The sequence below is a fragment of the Camarhynchus parvulus genome, chromosome 1 (assembly GCF_901933205.1).
Source record: "Camarhynchus parvulus chromosome 1, STF_HiC, whole genome shotgun sequence".
NCBI classification, from domain to species: Eukaryota; Metazoa; Chordata; class Aves; order Passeriformes; family Thraupidae; genus Camarhynchus; species Camarhynchus parvulus.
The window spans coordinates 86,825,005-86,846,725 of NC_044571.1; the positions used below are offsets into that span (position 1 = coordinate 86,825,005).

Consider the following 21,721-nt stretch of genomic DNA (forward strand, 5'->3'; position numbering starts at 1 on the left):
AAGGCTGGTTGCATACCAAGCTTAGCAAAACATGGGCGCGAGCTAGGAGCACGCAGCAGCCAGCAACAGCAGCTTTCAGAAAGGCTTCATGGGAGCCCTGCTCTGCTGAGCTTTTCCAGACTTTACATTCTTCCCTACATTCTCCTTGTTTTAGGCTTTGAGCAGCCCGCTGACTCTGGAGTTATATTAGCCATATTCCTGCTCTAAGGCACTCTGGGCTCTGCCATCTTTTCCTTCCTTTCACTTAATCCCATCCTCTTACACTGAAGGATATTTTGTTCACATATTTTTTGAGAGCAGCCCAGAGACCTCAGAGTGGTCCAAGGAATGCTGCAGTCCCCAAGCTACAGGATCAGCTCCTGGGGCAGTGGGTTTTTTTCCTCCATCCCTCTGCTCCTTTCCAGTATTTAGTGCTGAGTGTACATAGGTACAATCTCACAGGAGGACGTGAAGGTCACATCCCAAACAGAGGGAGGAAAGCATCAGCTACAGGGGAAAGGGGTCCTTCTCCCTCCTGGCAGAGAAGGTGAGGAGTGCAGTGGGAACAGAGCAGGGGCAGAAGCCTCACCTTCTTTAGCTCTGGGCAAGATTCATATCCTCCCCTCCAGCCTCTTCTCCTCTCCCTTCCTGTTACATTGGAAAAGTATTTGCACACAAACAAAAAGAATTTGGGGAAACAAGAAGCAGAGAAGCAAGTGGTTTTAGTTTTAAAATTGCTAAGAAATGGTAGTAAGGGAATTAAAGGTGATTTGCATAGAACCTGAGAGAAATCATCACTTCCAGTGATAAAACAGTAAATCCAGAGTGCCTAGCTACCCAGAAAGGTTGCAGGGGAGATGCTGGTGACATTTCAGGATGCAGTCCCAGGCTGTGATAAAAGAATAAGAGAAGATCTACAGGATAAAGGTAAAATCCAAATCAGGTATTTATTTCATATTTTTTATTTCAAAACCAGGAAACAACCACATTAATAAGCATATAAAATCCATCGGAAATATTCACAATGCTGTTACAGAAAAAGAAATTAAGAAAGATACCATGTGAGAAAGGCCTACACACTTCGGCCCAAGCCAACACACATCTGATGCAAAGTATGGAATGCTCTTATGCACAGCTGTGGGGGGAATTTCCTAACATACAGATACCCATATAGAAATATCCTGTCTGGATGTGCTGGAGGGCCAAAGGAAGGGCACAGAAATCTATGTAACTGAGCCAGAATATCAAAACTGGGAGAGACATCTTACATAACACTTCTGAGAATATCTGGAATGTAAGCCTAAATAAAAAGCATGGGAGGACTGGATGTAATATGATTGCATTGTGCAAAGCTGGGGCATTTCAAATTAATTCACAGGAAGCATTTAACAGCAGCAAATTTAACTGATCTCTGCAACTGTTTCTCATTAGGGAAGGTAGAAAAGTCATCACTAGTTACTGAAAATGTCAGACAGACCCCCCCCAGCATATACATCAATGGGAATTTCTCTAACCTGCTCTGAAGAACTATGTTGGCAAGAAAGCTTGGGCTATCCATGCTGCAAAAGTCTTGCTGTCATTCCAACCTTTCTAAGCCTTTCTTCCTTTTACCACCCCGGAATCTGTGGGCCTACCTCTCTTCTAGGATATCCAGTGATGAATTCCAGCAGGTCCACCCAAGTTTGACTACATCCAAAAACTGCAGCTTGATCTCAGAAGAGCAGGAGTATAAACTGGACCTACCTCTGTGCTACCTTTAGATATTTTGTGCAGGTCTGGACAGGCATGGGCCTGGAGCCTGAACAGAACGCTGCAGGGATTTAAGCTGCCCCTCCTTGACTGCAAGTGTACCCTAGGTGCTACTTTTTGCCTGCCTGAGCTAGCTTGGCAGCAAGGGTGGGGACCACACAAACTCGATTGCCCAGCAGAATGACAAGCAAGGAGACTGACATTTACTGACGAACAATTACTGCCTGCCACATCCCTTAGAACAGAGGCACTATAACAGAGCTGAACACATCTACAAAGCACACTGGTGAGCACCACAACATCATGCAGACCTTCCAGAGAGGATATATGGGGCAAAAAACATCTGGCCTTCAACCAAGCAGGGGACTGAGCACGACAGACCTTTTGCACTGCTAAACCAGCAAATTCCAGTAGCTCTGGTGTCTAGTCCTGCATCTCTGCTCTCATGAACTTACATGTACCACAACTGACCATGCCTGTGTCCAGAAGGGTCATGCTACATGACCCTCTGTAATATTTATAGGAACAACTGCTAAGAAAATACAGCTTTGAAAAATAATTTTTATCCTTGCGCTCCTTTAAATGACAATCTGCAAGTTTCAGAATTTATGACGTACTAGACTACAGAGAAGCCAAAAAGAAATAAAATTAAGAGAAGGCAGGAAAAATTACCTTCTGGTTTGCAATCACCACCCTCAGTCATCCATAGAATGCTTAAAACCATGTCTGAAAATATAATCCAACAAAACCCATTTTAAGATGCAATATCACTCTCATCAACACTTGAGAACAATTACTTAAAATAGCCACCAAAAATCCCTAATAACAGAGATTTTAGTGCAGAAACATACCTCTTCCCACAAGTACAGAACTCCTCGAATTTCTTTCCAGAGGGCACAAATAACTTCAAGGTGATGTGCATAATTTGCTCTGCTGTACATACCATCTAAAATGCTCAATCTCCTTTTAGTACATTTCCCCTTTACAGTCTTATTGCACCTCAAGTCTACAGCATCTTTTATTAGAATAGCTATTTCTCTTAAACCTCTCCAATTTCTTTATCTGTACATTTTTGTACACCTTTAAAAAAATAAATATTTACAAAGTGACATACAAATAAATAAACTGAAGTAAAAGTATGCTTTCAGTCTGTCTATACAAAAAATAAAAGAGCAGGAAAAAATATGCATGTGACTTGGTCCCCTTTTTCCTGAGGCTAAAAAGAGTGCACACTGGATAGGAAAAAGCACGATGGCTTTTTGGTAAGCTTGCCAAATTCCAGTGTAACACCATACACACGCACACAGTAGACTCAAAGGGCTGGGGACTTGTTTAGCAGGTCACTTCAACTCACTACAAAAATAGTAATTAGGGTCAAATACATAATGGTCACTGTGTGCATAAGTATGTTAACCCCAAATGGCAATTTTATGTGAGAAAAGTAAAAATATTGCCAGCTCTTCTGTTCTCCTGATGTTTGTGGCAGGAAAGATGAGATTATTTTTGCAAGTGCCAGGTGCTTTCCAGTATGGCAGATCACCCATATCAGAATTGCTTAATGCTGGCAAGCCTGGCAGATTGGGCGAGCATGTGGGTGAAAAGAAGAATATAGCAGCAATTGAAGAGGGGAAAAACGTCCCAGTTCTCATGGTTTTCTTTGCTCATTCCTTTAATGACTCTTTAAGCATGAACGAGTTAAAGAATGGGTGTGTCGTGGCTCTTAGGCAGCTTTGTTCATCTCCATCTTCTGGGGTGATGAGCCGTTTCCTCGTCCTTCAAAGCCTCTGGAGATGTCTTCAAAAGTCCTGCCCCTGGTCTCTGGCACTTTGAAGAAGGTGAAGACAAAGAAGAGGACCAGGAAAACAAGGAAGATGAGGAAGACATAGGAGCCACATAGTTTCTGCAGGGAGAACAAACACAAAAGATTTTTTTTCATATTACATGTAAGGTCATTTGCTGTTGAGAGGTTAAAATTCCAACACCTTTCTCCAACAGTGCCCTTACTGACTTTTTTCCCATCACAACATTTTAAAAATTGAAATCACATTCCTACGGGCTTCTAAAAGTCTTTAATCTTCCTGAGAGTGACCAAAATTGATGCTTTTAAAGCAAAAGCAGTGATGTGCTAAGATGGCTCTTGCAAATATTTGTAAGCCGCAACCAGTTAAGACAGCAGAATATAAGGTGAGCAACAACCTCCAGTAACAATCATAACACTGACTCAGAGACCTCTGGAAGACTCACCAGCCCTCTTCCCAAAGCAGGGACAATTTCTAGGAGAGGCTGTTATTAAAGGTCATATAGTCATGTGCCAAAGTCTTCAAAGACGCAGATTCTACTGCTTTTCTGGACACCTCTTCCAGTGCTGCAGTGCTCTCACAGTGCTTCATAAACCAGGACTTACCTCTGCATAGGGGAAGAGCATTCCCACCAAGAAATTGGAGGTCCAGTTGGAACAACCAGCCACTGCCATGGCTGCAGGTCGTGGGCCCTGGCTGAAGAGTTCTGCCACAATGAACCACGGGATAGGGCCAGGGCCAATCTCAAAAAGAGCCACAAAGCCAAAAGTGGCAACAATGCTGATGTATCTGATCCAGTCCACGACGTCCTGCAAGGGAACAAAGTATGATCAGCACAATGCCATCTCTAGCGTCACAACTTTCTCAGCTGCACTGCAAACACTGTAGCAGTTCCCAGAGTTATAAAATTGCTCTCTCCATTGCACACTTGGCTCTACCTGCCTACAGGGCAGTATTGCAGAGAAAAGCAGGCGTGTTTTCTTATAGGTTCCTGCTGGGGTCAGCCTGGACAATAACACCATCACTCACCTTCAGAGCCAAAGCCACAGTCATAATAGCAGCACACACAGCCATGCCACCCAAACCAGCTAAATGGAGGGTCCGGCGGCCAGCACGCTCCACCAGGAATAGCTGGAAAGGAGAAGGCAGAAGGAAAAAAATGTCCATTACTTCGGCAGCAAAAGCAGGGCAGACCTCCTTGCTCAGTATCTCCTGCATCTTTTCCTTATCTGCCCATGAACCTCAGAGACCGTGATGATCTCAGTGCAGGCCACCAGGCTGCTCCATTGTCAGCACAAGTTCTTCCACTCTGGTTCTTGCTACTGCTTTCTCACATCACCCTTTTCCCCACATACACTCCTTTTCCACATTCTCTTTCATCTAAGATAACAACATCTCTTTCTGCCCATCTCTCCTCCCACCACGCCTTTGATGCGCACTGGTCTCTGCTCCCACAGGTCAGTGCACAGCCCAGTGCTTTGCCACCACATGGCTACTTGTCTGTAGTCCCATCTGCCAGGGACACGCCCAGGCAGACACAGCCCTGTCCCACTCACCGACACCACAGTGAAGACTGTGTTCACCACACCGGCTCCAATGGTGGCATAGACAGGCTGTGTGATACCAGCTCGTTCAAAAATCCCCGTGGAATAATAGAATACCTGGGAAGAGAGGAGAAAGTTGGACATAGTCACGATTCCATGTTTGAGAGCATGTCCCTCATCCTCTGCCTAACAGCTTGCACTCCAGTCAGGGAGTTTCTAAGCAGCACTCCACACTATAAAACAGCATGCTTCCAGTTGAAGTTCATTCACTTGGTGCAAGGCTGCAGTGCCTCACCGGGGTGCACGTGGGCAAAGTGAAAGGCACACTATACATTTCCCATCTTAGCATCTTTGCCAGACAACAAAACAGTGACCTCCAGTCAAGGCAAAAAGATGTTTGGGCACTTAGAGTTCTCTCCACACCAGTAGCAAGTTTAGCCAGAGATAAGGGAGGCCCAGAAGATGGGACAGCAGGATAACTCACAGCATTGATGCCTGAGAGCTGCTGGGAGAGCTGCAGCATGATGGCAATGATAATGGCTTGACGGTAGTTTGGAGAACGGAAGAGCTGCGGCACAGTTACTTTCTTTTCCTGGGACATTTTAGCACTTTCTTCTTTCATCTCCTCGATGTCTTGAGATACATCTCGATCGCCACGGAGCTTCTGGAGAACTGGAGGGAAGAATCCAAAGACACCAGGTATGAGATACACACCTACTGGCCAGGGCAGGTGTGTGTCCCATCCTGCTGCTGCAGGGAGGGCACGGGAGGAAGACTGAACACCCCCAGCTGGTGTTGAGGCCTGCTGCATGGGAAAGGGCAAGCCTCTGCTGCCAGCCTTGCTCTTCTTTTCAACCCAGAGGTCAGGGTGCTGTGAACAGCACAGAAACCAGGCCCAGGTCCTGCTCATGTTGATTGATCTCCAAGCTTATGTTTGATCCTGAAATTCTGTTCAGGCTCTTGCCAGAGCTGACCCCAGCCCTCCAAGCTCCTGTTAAATGCCAGCCTACTTCCTGCCTTTCAGGAGGAGCTGGGACAGTGGCAGCAGCAGCTGGTCCTGCTACATCCCACTAGGCTAGGTGCACTCACATCTTGATCCCACCTGCAGCCTCTGTTGGGATGCCAGGTTTCTCATGCTTCCTGGCACTGGTGCAACCTAAAGGATGGGAAGGTAGGCCAGGCCTGATGCCCTCCGGGAGTCACACCCTAATTCACCACAGGCACCAGGATCAGTCCTGGCCTCCCACTCAAGCTCAGTGCAGGCTGGGAGCCAGAACACTGCCCTGCCCCTTTGAGATCAGTTCTTACCTGCTTGGGCTTTCTCCTCCTCCATCTTGTTGATCAATAGGAAGCGGGGGCTTTCAGGGCAGAACAGAAGACCAATACACTGGATGATTGCTGGGAGGATTGTGAACCCCAAAAGCATTGGCCAAAGTCCTTCAGTGCCCATGATCGCCTCTAGTCCAAAGATCTACACCGAGGACAGAAGAGAAATAAGAGTGACTTCAAACACTCCAATTCCTCACCCCCACCCCAGTATGACAGGATCCACACTCTGCCCCTGATGGCAAGTAAAGCCCTCCTCACCCCACCTGAGGACAGGATCAGGTTGTACCAGGCCTACCTGAGCCACCAGGATGCCCACAACAATGCCCAGCTGGTTGAGGGTGCCGAAGGCTCCACGGACACTGGTGGGCGAGACCTCGCTGATGTACATGGGCACAAAGCCAGTGCAGAGGCCACAGAAGGTGCCAATAACAAAGCGGCCAATAATGAACATCTCCACTGCTCTTGCTGCCTTAGAGAAGGCCATGAGAAGGCCACCAGCAAAGGCCAAGATATTCACAAGCAGCATGGAGTTCCTCCTGCCAGGGTAAAGATGTCAAGAATGAACTTAAACGGGCAATACAGCAGGAAAATCATCAGGAGAGGGGTAAATGTAAACCTGCCCATGATCGCCCATCTCAGGGGTGGGAACAGAATGGAATAATTCTCATTCAGATCCTGCCTTGGCCTGCAATCCTTCTTTTTGCAGCCCACACATTCTTGCTTTCTCCCCACACATCTCTTCCCACCTCGGCCCTCTTCCTCCCAACACTCCTTTGTAAAGGGAAAAGTTCTCCAACCGCTTTTATCCCCCGCTTCCCAACTTACCTGCCGAATCTGTTTACAAAGAGACTGACTGAGAAGGAGCCAATCATGCCTCCGACTGAGAAGATGGCCACAGAAAGTGACCACAGAGAGGTGAGTAGTTCTTGGGAGACAGCCGTCCCACTCCTTTCTGACAGGGTTCTGTTGAAAAAGCCCCGGATGATCTGCAAGAGGAGTCAGGTAGCAAGAGTTACAATCCAGAGGGGGACATTTTACACGTGGGAGAGGGGAGACTGCCTTCCTTCTGCTTCCTGCTGCCATGAGGAAGACCTAAAAATGCAGCAACAAGTTATACAAGAGGAAGACAAGGGCATAGAAGTAGCTCAGTATGATGAGGGAGAGTGCTTCACTGAGTGGAGGGACAGGCAGGGTACCCAGAGGACAGCAGTGTTTATTAATGAGAACAGGCTCATCTTCTGAATATTTCAGATGAGTCACTGGTGGTTCTTGGGAGGAGGTGGGAGACAGTTGGGAATGAAAGGGAACAAGAAAACATGACCAGTGAGTGGATGGGAACATTTCTGGCACTACCAAAACATCGACAGCAGGAATGGGATTTCTGGTATAGAAATAGCTGGAGACACACAAGGCTTCACTGAAGTAAGCCTGAAAAATTGCTTATTTCTTACATAATGCTGTCTCAGAGGGGTTGTGACAGGGCCACGTTACTGATTTCCCAGGCATCCTCCTAGCTAGTGAGGTAAATTCTGGCATGGGCTGGGGGGATGGAGTGTCTGCCCCCAGCAGATGGCAGCAGGACATTAACTAGGGAGGACTGACCCCATCCCCCATCCCGTGGTGAACATCTCTTCCCGGAGAGAGGGTGGATGTGGTATTCGTGACTCAGTTCTTGACAGAGGAACCATCTTAAAGTTACATGAAAACCTCATCTCTCATTTTCTTCACCTCTTTTTCTTAGGCTACAGTCATGGGATGATTTGGTCAAATGTCCAAGTCACAACCCTTTTACAAGCACTGAATCTATACTTAACACAAGGAATGAATAAACAAGTAAAATAAAGTTGAAATAAACTAAATTAGGGCAGCTGTAATTCCTACCAACCTTTAACTGTTTTCTGCACACTGCTCTCTACATTCCTTCTGCCGTGGTTGGTTTATTCTGACTCAAAACTGAGGCAGCTCACATTCCTCCACACATCACATATGGCAGATGGAACCCTCCTGCCCTTCCTGTGCCCCTAATTAAGAGAATTAACCTCTCTGTTTGCTCTGCCCCCTCCCCAAAACTTTGTTCTTCCTGTTCAATATTGTATTTGAACGGGGGTTTTAATACCTTACTGACTTCATAAACCAAAACCAAATTACTTGGGAGACAGTCCCTCTCCTTTCTACACCACTGTGGTCCCATCAGCCCCTCATGCATCCCACCTCCCCAGCTCCCTCTTCCTCTCACCTTCTCAGGGGCATTGATGACACCAGTGTTGTACCCAAATTGGAGAGATCCAATGGCAGCAATGGAAACAGCATAGATTAGAGGTGCTGTGATTTTCTGTGGAAAGAGAGGGAACAATTCTTTAGTTAATTTGGCTTTCTACACAACTTGAGCTTCTCTTCAGCATAAAGAGCAGCTGCAGCTCAGAGGTGCCACGGGCAAGTGCTCTGAGGGCAGGGAATGGGCTTTTATCCAGCAAGGGTGAGTACCAGTTGCATCCCTTGGATCCCCCTCCCTAGAAAGGGAGATGCAACTGTACAGCATGAAAAGTTCTGCGTAGGACAAGTAGGAGGGTTTGTCAGGGCCTCCCCTTTGTTATCTCCTGACCTTCAGCAACTATTCTCAGCTCATCAGTAATGAATACACTGCCTGCATTAGTGGCTGTTATTTTGGGTTGATCTGCTTTACAGCAGCTTTTGCTGATCTCTGGCATGTCATGAAAGAAGGGTCTAACTCTTCCCTGAGCCAGCTGACAAGTTCCCATAAATTGCGTCTCAGATCTGGCCATGAGCTACACTGGCAGTCACTCACAACAGTTACAACACGCACTCTCTTCGGCAACAGGCTTGTTTTTCCCAGGCTAGGGCTTCCCATCCCTGCCCCAGGGCACTGGCACAGCGGCTGCATCAAGAGGTGGCAGCAGTTGCTACCGAGCTCCCCTGCTATTTTTCTTTACGCTGTGGCAATAGTTGGTATCTTACATGAAGCACACTCCCTGAAGTTTCAGTGTACCTGAATCTCCAGTAAATTAAAATAAAAACTGCTGAGCCCCCAGGGCCATAGGGAAAGTTTAGAGGCCAACCTCAGAAGTCCCACAGAGAAACTTTAGTGTCAGCAAAAAGCATCTGACATTTTATTCATTTTTAAAGCTTGTGGCATTTAAGCCAGCTCCGAGTGAGGGAGGTATGGGGGAGCAGGTGACTCAGGAATTGGCACTTAGGCAGCCACTGGCTGAGTTGGCACAATTCAGAAAGATTGTGTTCCTTCCCATCTCAGGAGGTTGGGAAGCTTTTCCAAAAATATTAACAGTTCCTTTTCCAAGACTTTCCAATTATTGTACTTAAGCCTGGCAGAGTAAACTACTAGGTGGGGCCCACTGTCACAGCTCCTCCAGTCTCTCACTTTCTAGCTCAGCTCCAGGAGTAGCAGCTCTCGAAACTGCCCAAAGTTTTGGACAATAACCTTCTGTTATATAGTGCTCATGCCACCTCCACCAATCTTTCAAGCCAAGCATGTATGTGCTTCTGGCCTGCACAACCCTCAGACACGACCAGCTCTGCCTCAGTAAACAACATTTGGGGAAAGGATTCTCAGACATGGCTTCCTCCACCGACCTACATCATGTAAATGTCCTCCTGCCCAGGTCAGTGGTGGAGACAAAGTGGACAGGGGGCAGATGAGCACGGAGGTGCATTCAAACCTGAACACACCCTAGGCAGGCCAGGCATTCTCCCTGGGACCCTGTGACCGCTTCCCTCATTTTTATCTCAAGGAAATTTGGCATGGAACCACAAGGACACAGCTCTTTCAAAGCAACTGGATGCCTGCAGAAATGCATTATAATATCTAAACAGTTCTGGGACTCCAGGCCAGGTCATCTCTATCCAGCGGGTATGGCAAAGCTGCAGACAAACCCCAGCTCTCCAGATGGCTCACACAGGAGCACCTTCCCCCCAGGACTCTGCTTTGTCATGGCTAGCAGTGGCCACAGCTGGCCTTCTCCTTCTGGGTGCTGCAGGGACCGCAGGGTCCCTGCTTCGTGGGCACCCCTCACTTACATGGTACATAAATGAGCTGCAGAGTCAGTCGTTCTACCCTCTTTCATACTTCTTTCTCCTGGCTATTGCCTGCTATTCATCTTCTGCCCAGCCTCCCATCACCTAGACATCACATGGCATGACCCATCCCCTCCAGTGAGCCAGACTGTGATCTAATGTATGGATCATTTGTTAGTGCTGCAAGTGCCTCGCTTCCCAAAAGGCAAACAGGGAGCTCAGAAATAGTACAGCTACACCCACTCTATCCAAAGGCTCAAGGCTGAGGTCTGTACACCAGCATGGAATTCAAACCGCCACCCCTCCCTCCGACCACAGGCGTCGGCTGCATTCGTTTTGCAGAAGATGCTCCTCACCAGCTCCCCTCCCTCACTGCCTCCAACCCCAGAGCTGTACAACTTGTTGAGCCCGGCAGGAGTGGCCTCTCCCCGCTTCTCTGAACGACCTTGACCAGACGCTCTCCTTTCCTCTGCCCCATCCTCTCACACTGCCCTCATCTCCCATCAATATGGCGATGAGAGCGCCGACCCTCTCCAATTCTGGCTGTTCCCGTGTAATTCCCCGGCATCCTGCCCCAGGTTCAGGCGGGTATATGCTGTCTCCCTTAGTACGTTCAAATACACGCAGTCATGAGCTCACTCCGCTATTGCAGACGAGGAGATGCCGACAAATATCCCCGGCTCCCAATACGAGAAGGAAGGGAAAGACATGCTCTGCCGCCTTCTTGAAATTTTAAAATGCCCTTATAAGTCATACTGCCACCACTCAAAAAAAAATCTTTAACATCACTCTCCCGCTTAGCATCCTAAACCCAGGGACCAACCGAGTGCGGCGCCGCCAGCGAAACAAACCTCGTGATCAATACCCTACAACGCGGACAGCATCGTGTGCATCATCAGGCCACGCGCACGGAACCAAAAATCGATCGCGCGACCTGCGCCAACCTCTCCCAAACTGTGCGGTCCCCATCCCCCATCCCCCTCGGAGACAGAGCCGCCGAAGGGCCGAGCAGCGGCCCTGCCGGGACCACCGCCGCATCCCTCCCCACGGCAGCCGCAGGCGAACGCCCCCCGCGACCGCATCCCTCCGCCCAGCAGCCCGGGGACCCGAGCGGCGGCGGCAGCGGGGAGAAAGAGGGCGAGAAGGAGCCCACGATGGCTCGCCTACCTTTTTGGTGTCCATCGTCGGTGGCTCCCGGTGCCCGACTGCCAGCGAACGGCCGCCCGCCGCTCCTAACGGAACCCGCGAGAGGCGGTGGCTGCGCCCGCCCACGCCCGAGACTGCCCGAACCGCCCCGCGCACGCCGCCGCCCGCGCCCGCCCGCCGCTTTATGGGCCCGGCCGTGGGAGGGGACACAGAGGGGCGGGGCGGCTGCCCCACGCCAAAACACAGCAATCACGGAGCACCCCCCGGAGCTCACGCCTCTCCGTGACGGGAATCTGCGTGCGGGGCGGCCGGGCAGTGATGGAGCGGGCCCGGCGGCCGTGGGGCGATGGCCCCGCGCTCCCCGCGCCCCGCAGGGACCGCACAAGGAGCCGCCACACCTCGGATGCCACGCGCGAAGCGTTCGCTAATGGCACAAATCAGTTATTTTGGGCGGCTTGCACCGATGGCGGCTGCGTGACGTAAAGCGACGTCTATAGTATTTGTTGTATATAAAAATAAATGTCTTTATCATTCGGTCTGTAAGCTAAAGCAGCAAGGCGGGCAGTGACGGTGCAGAGGCAGGCACACAAACAGCACCGGCACTAGCATTAAATCTGCGGGTGCTCCCACCACCTCGCAAAGCTGTGGATGAAGTACAATTCTGGGTAGCTGCGTTTCGGGGATTTTTTTTGTTTGTCTAGTTGCCAAAAATATATTTTTCATACGATGCTGGAATCTACAGAGGCAAAGTTGAAGCTGGATCTAGTCCCAGACTTAGCCCTTCCTTTCAAGGGCATGTAGTGACAGGATATGGGGGAATGGCTTCAAAATGACAGAGGGCAAATTTAGATTGGAGAACAGGAAGAAACTCTTTACTGTGAAGGTGGTAGAGCACTGGCAAAGATTTCCCAGAGAAATGGGGGATGCCCCATCCCTGGAAGCCCATAAGGTCAGGTTGGATGTGGCTTTGAGAAAAAAAGTAGAAAGTGTCACTGCCCATGGCAGGGAGATTGAAGCAAAATTATTTTAAAGGTCCTCTCCAACTCAAACCATTTGATGAGTCTATAATTCAATCAAACGCTACTGTGCTCCACATTTACTGTCCATCCTTCAGGTCAAACAATTGCCAAACTCTTCCAGAAGAATAATGAAGAGCTGTGCTTTGAATCAAGCAAAAGGGCTGCCAAACAGTAAAAGTCTTCACTGAATTAAGAATCTGTCAAGGACTTTGACTTCAGAAAACAGCAGCAGCTGAGGGCTGGGGGCAAGGACAATGGGAAAAAAGCTGACTTACCCTGGTTTTTATTGTTAGGAAAAATACCTTGAGACCAGACACCACTTTTGCCATCAAATTCTGGGGAACTGGAACAATCACATTTTAAATTCGATTCTGCTGTTTATTTGATGCTACCACCTGGCCACATGTAACTAAATTAACAGGTCAACGCTTTCCTTCACTCACTCTCACAAATACCCGTTTATTTCATGGCATTTATGAGGGTGATGGATAAAACACCCTCATGGGGTGTTTATGTGTTATATTTATTTGATAAATATCTCATGGGTATTCTGTGTGTTGTTAAAATTTTATTTGCTAGCAGAAAAAAGTGTGTAAGGGCACGGGATGCCTGCACAGTCCTCCTTCCTCAGTTGTGTGACAAAAGTGCCTGTTCACACCTGCAGGGAGCACGGAGGTGGCAGAAGGAGGGCCTCAGCTACTCCCCGGCCCCTCTCACACAAGAACCATTAGCACATCAAAGGTTCCATTTTCATACACCCGGAGGAAAACAGGGACACAATGCCAGGTGACAACCCGGATTAAGGACATCCTGCCTGGGCCAGCAGCCCGGGAGAGCCATCAGCCCAGGTGTGAAATTCATCACAAAGCCAAAGCTGGAGCACCTTTCAAACTGAAAGAGGAGATGCTGTGTACAGGGGCATGGACACCTTATGGGATGCACAGAAGAGCATTTTGGGATTGTACGAGACCTAGTGTGGGATGTTTAGGGGAGGAAACAAAGAGGGGAAAGGGAGAGATATGGGGGAAGAAGGGACACTTGCATGAAAATTCTTGGCTGACCTGCACTTGGTTAGCACAGTTTGCCCTATCTCGTTATTAAATCCTATTTTTAGGGGTGAGGTGCTCTCTGTAGGGGTGAGTACCACTGGTGTCTGCTTGTCTCAGAGGGTGAGGGCATGCAGGTTGGCTCCTGGGGGGACCAGGAGTGTCCTGGCCACCCGTGCACACACCTCTCTGTGTGTGTACCAGCAACAGGAGCAGGGCTGCAGCCTTGTGCCAGCACCAGAGAGACTGGTGTCTGTGGTCAGACTGTCTGAGCCCAGCTCCTTGGAAGGATCCACCTTATCATATTTATATGTATATTCCCCACTGCTGGAGCTCCCTCCTGCTCCTCCTCTGAGGTCACTGGTGCTGTTTGTGTAACTGCACCGTGTGGGTTTATGCATGTGCCTCCAGGAAATACAGGGTCATTCTTGCTCCTGGGAGCAAGGACCTGTGTCAACCTCTCCTCTGTCCAGCATAATTCCCTAATACTTTGTTTGAGTACATTTTTCTTTTTCCTAGCTTATTTTCCATTTGTTTGCAAGCATAGCAAGCTCCACGTTGAATCTGATCAGCCAGCTGTCCCAAACTCTGGCGTTAGCTCTGGAAATATTAATTTACTTGTTAGTGTGAGAAGCTGGCATATTTGTAGAGGCTTTAAGCATATTCACATTTCAGAGAGACAATCTTTGGACTGCATTCTTCTGAAATGTCCTCATTCGTTGTTTATTCTTAACACACATAAGTCTGTTGCAAATGCTGAGCAATCTGAACAGCGAGATTAGATTAAATACATACATAGCTACTGGTCCAATTTAGAAGCAATAAAAGTTTAGCTGAAAATTAAATCTCTAACACATAATGCAGAACATCATGGGTAGCACGTCTTTATTTAACAGAGCTGGAGAAGTAAACAGCAATAAGAAAGATGGTTTCTTTCTCAAGCTCAAAATGCATCACTGAAACCCCAACTTCCCTAAGGAATGTGCGGGAAAATACCCATTTCAGTGAGTTTTGCCCCTGTGTGCTGATACTCAAATATTTAGATTTGAAGTTTGCATCACAGCCTGTTCCACCTAAATACCTGTTTTGTTTCTGTCCCAGGACACACACCTACCTCCCACATTACTGCTAATTCTTCTGAAAAGATCTGGCTGCTGAGGCAAGTACCTTAACACCTCCTTAGCAGAGCTATCTGATACTGCACCAAAACTATCCATATTTTTGTGAATGTAATACTCGTGTATTGTGCGAAGTGCAGTAACTGTGCTGGGATGGAGGCCCGTGGCATGTGGGCAGCCAGACCTAAGGTTGCTAGGGGAAGGGCCAGGCAGAACTGGTCCCAAGCAGAACCTGATGCTGGCTGCCCCACATTAAACACCGGTATCCTAACCACAGAGCTGTGGGGATTGGGAAAGGCTTGTCTTTTGCTTAACAAGCTTTTTTCTTTTTAGCTTTGAGAACGCTTGCATGTCTAAACTAGTGCATGCCAACTAGCATTTCACTTCCAGGGAGCTTACATTTTCTGAGAAAGGCCGGTTTAATCAGAGAATCCCTATCTAACATTAAGCAAGAGCTCCAACGATGAGCAAGCCTGTTCTTATTTTAATTTATCTCAGGGACTGGAGCTGGCATGTCACCCCACAGAAGCACCCTGGCTTTTTGAGAATGTCAGTGGAGATCCAGCAGGCACAGTTCTCTGGCAAACACATTCCATATACACAAGGCCTTGGCTCAAGGCACAAATGAGGAGAAGGTACCAAAAATTAGGTGCTAAAATACTTTAAAACTAACATTTTTGGTCCTGTCCATGCCTCTACAACCTAATGTGAGCACAGACTGATCAACAGGGATCGATCAACCACAGGATCATCACATTGCTGTCCAAACTCCTGTCAAGCTATATTTCACCTACTTTATTGAATCTGCCCAAGTTGCAGTTCAGTGGTGCTGCCCCATATGACGAAGCTCTTCCCAGTCTCTCTCGCCTCCAAATTTGGCAAATCCTATCTCGTGTTTCTTCTTATTTTGCCTGGAGAACAAATTCTTCAGAGATAAGAGGAGCAGGGACAAGGAGGATTATTATGCAGTGTTTGCCTTGAGAGCTGATTTTGTGCTTTACTGTTTGTTGTGTTTATAACAAAAGAGCATTCAGAACAAAGGAGAGAGAATGAGAGCCAGCATGGGCCAGATGCTTCCCCCTCAAGCCATGAGTAACTTTTATTGTTGAGAGGAGGTTAGGAGGAGGGGGGGAAGAAGGGGAGGAAAGATAAAAGAGAGAAACAAGATGATGGGTGGGATGTAGGTTGGCCTGTAAACAACAGGAGGTTAAGCAAGTGAGAAAAGAACCAATGGAGAGACAGAAGTCAAAAACAAAAGGACATAATGAGGTGAAGAAAGAAAATACTAAAGCAGATTAGAAGGGCAAGGTAGAAGAATGGAAAATAAACAATATCAGAGGAAAAAGGATAACTTGTGAATAGTCAGAAAAGATGAACAGAGAGGTAGAGGAGGAAGCTACAAAATTACCCAGCTAAAAAAGCACAGACATAGCTCTGGAGAGATCACAGCAGTAAACCCAAGGCACCTTTAAATTCTGCCCTCAACCACAGTGCAGTGTAGGCTGAAGCTACTGTCTGAAAACTTTGGTCATTAAGCTGGCTGGTTAGTCTGAGGTAAACCAGAGTTAAAAGTTTTAATACTTTCACCGTTGTTTTCAAAAGGGAAGTATCTGTTGTAAAAAAAAAAACAGCGGAAACCAATATTTAATGCTTTAACAATGATTCACAAAGAGGAACTAACTTTATTAAAAGAATTAATAGTTCTGCAGAAACCTACATGCTGGAGAGGAAACCAGCATCCCCTTGAAAATTCTGTCCTGGTGTATGTGAAAGACGTGACAGCCCCCTGGAAGTCCTCTAAGGTTTCCTAGTCCCATTTCCTATAACGCTTCAGGACTTGTCCTCTTCTTTTGTTCTGACTCAAAAAAGACTCCTGGCCTGCATCTAGGCCACATGGCTGCTTTTTTTCCTGATTGATTTTGCCTTGTGAAACCAGGCTTTCTAGCAAAGAGAGGAGCTAAATACCTGTACGTTTGCTTTTCCTTGTGCTATTTATTTATCTGATTTTATTCTAACGCTGGTTTGTATCTCAGAATAGCAATAATTATGTGCATGTGACTCACAGAGAATGTTATAAGTATATTTTTGTTTTACCACAAGCAAATGCCCTTCTTATGATCTCTCTCCGTTTTTGCCTCCTTTCCTCTGGAATGTACAGGTGAACTACAACGGAAACTGCCCCAAAGCCCATGTCCCAGTTGTGAACTGGGATGCTGCAGCTTCTGGGGTGGTGGAGACAGCAACAGAGCTGTGATGGGAGCTCAGGGGTGAGCTATCAGGAGGCTGCAGGGCTGCAAGAGCAAGAGGCTTTGGCCAAAACATTCGTGGTGTGGGTTTTTTCTGTATCAGTCACTGCATCACACTGTGTTTTTGTCCACCCTGAGCAAGAAACTAAATCTGAAGGGCAATGTAAGAAACCAACCTGGCTAATCAAGTTCAATTAAAGCCCATCAGCATAAGCAGAGAGGGAAAAAAATGGGTACCAATTTGTACCATGTGAAATGACAAGGGGAATTTCCTAGCAAAGTTTCCTAGCAAAGTTTCCTAGCAAACTGTAGAAAGATAAACCCAGCTCAGGAGAGTGGTTGGACATGGGGACAGTTCATGAGGAGGTCTGGAGAGGAACAGAAGGTATGTGATAGAGGGAATCAGAGTTGCCAGGTATCTTAGCCCCCCTTGCTTCCTTCCTGTTCCCAAAGGCTGAGCAATATATGCGTAAGGACTGGGTTGTTTTTCTAAGTCTTCACAAAACTAATCTTTACTTCATATTGGTCAAGAAGTGACTATATTCAGATGATCAAATGTTGTCTTAAGGAGGGTGGGAAACATTTTTCTCTGGAAGACATAAGAGGAAACTCTCTTTGGTACGTGTGGGGCACTGTGCCAGCCTGAGGGAAGGACGATGGGAAGTTTGACGAGTGCAGCTCAACAATGTGCTCTAGCTGCTTAACCAGCTGCAGTGTTTCAGTCACACAGATACCGATCAGAAGGCACAGGCTTCCTCAGAGTTTTTGCCCAGCCTGGTGAATCCAGCAGGAGTGGAATGGGTGCTGGGGAATGCTGCCTGTTGGCACGCAGAGCCAGTCTGGGCCTGCACCCACGGCACGGAGAGGAGGCGTTTCATCAGGGCGGACGAGCGAGCGGCCTTATCTCACGTCCCTTTTTGGCGCATTTCTCACACCCCAACATTCGTAAGAGCAGCACATACACACACACGGAGTGGGCAGAGCTGAACCCACCCACTAGACCCACACACGCCCCAGCAAACACACACATTAACCCGCGGATCTTGACACGGCAGCTCAGACAGGAGCGCACACCGGGCACGGCAGAGCCACAAACGGAGGCATTTCTCAGCAAGCCGTGCTCTGCTCCCAGGTAGCTGAGCCGAATCACACCGCATTCTCCAGCAACACAGTGAAGGATTGTAGCCTGGGGCTGAGAGGAGCAGAGACTCTGAAAATGGCTGAGATCACAAGTAATTACAGTAGCCGGATTCCCAGGAAAAGAACAAAGCCCCTGGCTAACCCTTCTCTACTGCCCTCACTATTGTAATCTAAAGTTAGCTGTAAACACCCAGCGGGACCTGAGCCTCACCCTTATCCCTTTGCGGGTTAACAAAGGCTAAACCAGACCAGCTCACCGGGGTTTATCATTCCTTTCCCAGCAGGAGATGCTCTGAGCTGCCCCGGGGCAGTGCTCCCCTCTCCCACAAGCACAGCACCCCTTGCCTGCTGCTCAGTCACAAGGAGCAGCCCATGCAGGTCAAAAAAGAGGGTGACGGGAAGAGTGTCCCAAAACCCCGCACACTGCTCCTGTGCTGAGATCCAGGCAGAGCAGATGAGGAAAGACGAGATCAAGTCGGTCTTTAGGAAGAGCTGCCTTATGCAGCCAGTCCTGCTCTCTATTGCCATCAGGGTCAACCCCCAGAAAGGGGGCAGAAGGGATTTCAGCATGCAGCCTCATCATCCCATCCCATCCCATCCCATCCCATCCCATCCCATCCCATCCCATCCCATCCCATCCCATCCCATCCCATCCCATCCCATCCCATCCCATCCCATCCCATCCCATCCCATCCCATCCCATCCCAGCAGTTCTGCCCTACTCCTCCTCAGAAACCGGTGCCAGCAGACCAGGGTGGGTATCTCCCCTATACTGTCCCCTCATACTTCTTCCTTTTCACGGCAATACCACGTTTCCAATTCATGCTGTCTTGTCTCTTCCCCAGCCTCCTTTCTCACCCTCCAGTGATGCTGCCCTGCTCATGGCAACCCATCTGGCTCTTGTATTGCTCCCTCTGGGTGCTCCACACGCCCTCTGTCCTCCCCCAGGATCACTCCTTCACCCTTTCATGGCTCACCTGCGCTCCCACACATGCGTGTACCTGCTTGCCCGTGGCCCTCCTCACCCCTTTGAAACCAGAGTGGTTGCATTCAGCCAGCCTAGCTGGGCAAGGATGCTGTGCACAGCTGCCCAGGTGTGTTTTGGTGGGCAGGTGAAGGATTCTCTGGGGCCTGCTGCATTACAGTTGCATTTCTATATAAAATGTTCATATCTGAGTGACTTTGTGTTCTGATACATAAACAGACACATAATGTGACATTGCATATGTGTACAAACATTAGCATGCCTGAGATTACCAGTGCATGAATTAACAATAATAATAATAATAATAATAATAACAACAACAACAACAATAATAATAATAATACCATATTAAAATTTGTACATGTTACTTTATGTCCATATTTATGCACATGCTTTTATTTCTGAGCTTACATTTAAATACCTGAAGATACTTTGCACATGATCACGAATGTATACATGATATATAGCTCTATTTTTGTTTCTGTTTGCATACTTCTGTTTGCATTCATATATATATATATACATACATATACATACATATACATATATATATATATGCATACCTGTGTACTAGTAGTCACCTGTTCCCTCTCTGAAAGCCTTTATTTTTATTGTTTATTTCTGCTGGGCAAAGTTTACCCAAACTCCAGCTTTCACATTCATAAAAATAAAAGCAAAATCCTACAGGGGAACTTCTGTAGGTAATGAAGAAGGGGTTTTTTTTCCTTCATATTTTGTTTTGCAGAAAATATCACTCCTTACAGTGATAAGGTCTCAAACCCGGAAAAAGGGAGAGCTTGAACAGTAAAGATAAGATTTTGCTGAAAGCATTAAGAAAGTTAATGCTATTGAACAAATCCTCAAAAGAAATCTGTACCTTTCCAACCAGATGTGAAGGGCAATACTTTTAATATTTTACATGACCATTTGCAAAGGATAGGTCACAAGTGCTGCTCTGCCCAGCTTTACAGTGAAGTGGAAAGAGAGCTCCTTTGTACTCTCCAGTGGCAACTCCCTGCAGAGGTTCCTGGGGGACTCCCATGGGAACTGTGGCTGCTCTAGCCCAGGCCTCTCCAGAGAAAGCTCTGGAAACTGGAGAGGTCACAGAGCTGGCTGCATGGCCTCCTCCTTCCAGTCCAAGTAACTGCAGCGAGTCCTCTTCCCATCATACTTTTGTTTGCTCTGAAACAGCTCTCACAGTGGCCTTATTTCTCAGCAAGGTACAGGCCACCTGCTCAGAGGTCAGGGACCAAGAATAAGCTTTGACAAACATCTTCAGTACTGAGAAGCTTTGGATTCAAGTTCCCTAGAGACAAGACAGCTTGCAGGAAACAGGCTCAGTACCACTCCATGGCTTTTGCTCTGTGAGAGCAACAGCATCCTCGAGAAAGCATGGATACCACTTGTTCCAGTAGGGGCTCCGTTCAGGCAGGCTGTACAGGGATGTACTGCATGAAAAACACCATCACAGGTGCTTCTGACCCCACTGCAGTCTGCCTGAGCAGGACAGCAGGGATGAGCTGCCCATCCCACAGCCCCAGGTAGGGCTGAGGTGGTGTTCACAGGGAAGTCACCACACATCTTTCCAGGAGGCAAAGTGCTTGGCCTCAGGTCAGTGCTTCTGCACAGATTTGTTCCAGTTTAATTGACCAGGTGGGAACAGGGTGCACTTTGTTTGAAAGACATTATACTGCTGAATTAGCTCTCCTGCCAAGTGCATTATCGCTCTACAAACAATGTGAGTATGGGGAAATGCACCTGGGAAAGCAGAGACTAGATGCATGAGGAAGAGTGTAGATTCCTCTGTTGATGACACAGATAAGTAGAACTGGCCATTGAACTAAATTGAACTATTGAACTAAATTGAACTAAAGAAATGAGATGGCAGGTCTAGGATAGCAAGGAGCCACAAGGCAGGGACTACACAGCGGCCAGTCCAAAATCCCTGGCAACTGACAGAGCTACAAGAATGGTAATCAGGGAACAGATGGGGGAAGCCACCCACATGGAAAGACTGAGGAACCCACCCAGCCTTTGAACTTTGTATCTTCAGCCGGTGGTCTTCTCCCCACTAAGCACCAATTTTAAACATCTGTAGTTTCCCTTCTACAAAACTTTACCCCAGGCAGGCCCAGGTGTTTGTACCCACTGTCCAAGTGCCTTGGTTTCAGTATGTCACATAACCCTCCTCTAGCTAGCTCTTGGCACTTCCTGCATTTGTGCCCTCATCCTCTCAGGCTGACTGTCTTCTTTTCCCCTTCTTTCGCTTTCATCAAGTCTGCTTCCATCTCTTTGTGGATTCTCCATCTGTCCTTTCTGTCCTTTTCCCACTGCTGTGTCTGTTTCCAAGCAGGGTACATCTTTCTATACACTCTCCCTCAAGATGTTTTTCTTCTTTGCCCTTCACATTTCCCCAGCCACACTCCCTCTCATCATTCCCCCCATCATTTTCCATCGTGTGTGCATTCCTATTCCTCCTCCAGCCTCTGCTGCTGTGATCCCTCACTTGCATCCCGAGGTGAAAAGACATCATGGTCCCCACAGGGTTAAAAGCACAAGTGGGGGTGGGGA

General features: G+C 47.8%; 1 protein-coding gene across 1 annotated transcript; it reads right to left on the bottom strand.

The window, feature by feature from the left end:
• Positions 1 to 912: 912 nt before the first annotated feature.
• On the bottom strand, positions 913 to 11,750 carry LOC115909214 (solute carrier family 2, facilitated glucose transporter member 3). The gene is made up of 10 exons (XM_030958366.1): positions 11,618 to 11,750; positions 8,637 to 8,732; positions 7,226 to 7,386; positions 6,696 to 6,936; positions 6,380 to 6,542; positions 5,556 to 5,743; positions 5,084 to 5,188; positions 4,557 to 4,658; positions 4,133 to 4,336; positions 913 to 3,628 (listed from the first exon to the last, which is right to left on the bottom strand). The coding sequence occupies exons 1-10, from the start codon at positions 11,630 to 11,632 to the stop codon at positions 3,449 to 3,451; spliced, it is 1,455 nt and encodes a 484-aa protein (XP_030814226.1). The 5' UTR covers positions 11,633 to 11,750; the 3' UTR covers positions 913 to 3,448.
• Between the last annotated feature and the right edge of the window lie 9,971 nt (positions 11,751 to 21,721).

What these genes read in the sequence shown, in the direction of transcription:
- LOC115909214 (XM_030958366.1), bottom strand. An exon ending in TTTGTAAACAGATTCGGCAG is followed by an intron (nt 6,937 to 7,225) that starts GTAAGTTGGGAA and finishes TTACCCTGGCAG; the next exon opens with GAGGAACTCCATGCTGCTTG. An exon ending in CTGTGGCTTTGGCTCTGAAG is followed by an intron (nt 4,337 to 4,556) that starts GTGAGTGATGGT and finishes GTTCCCTTGCAG; the next exon opens with GACGTCGTGGACTGGATCAG.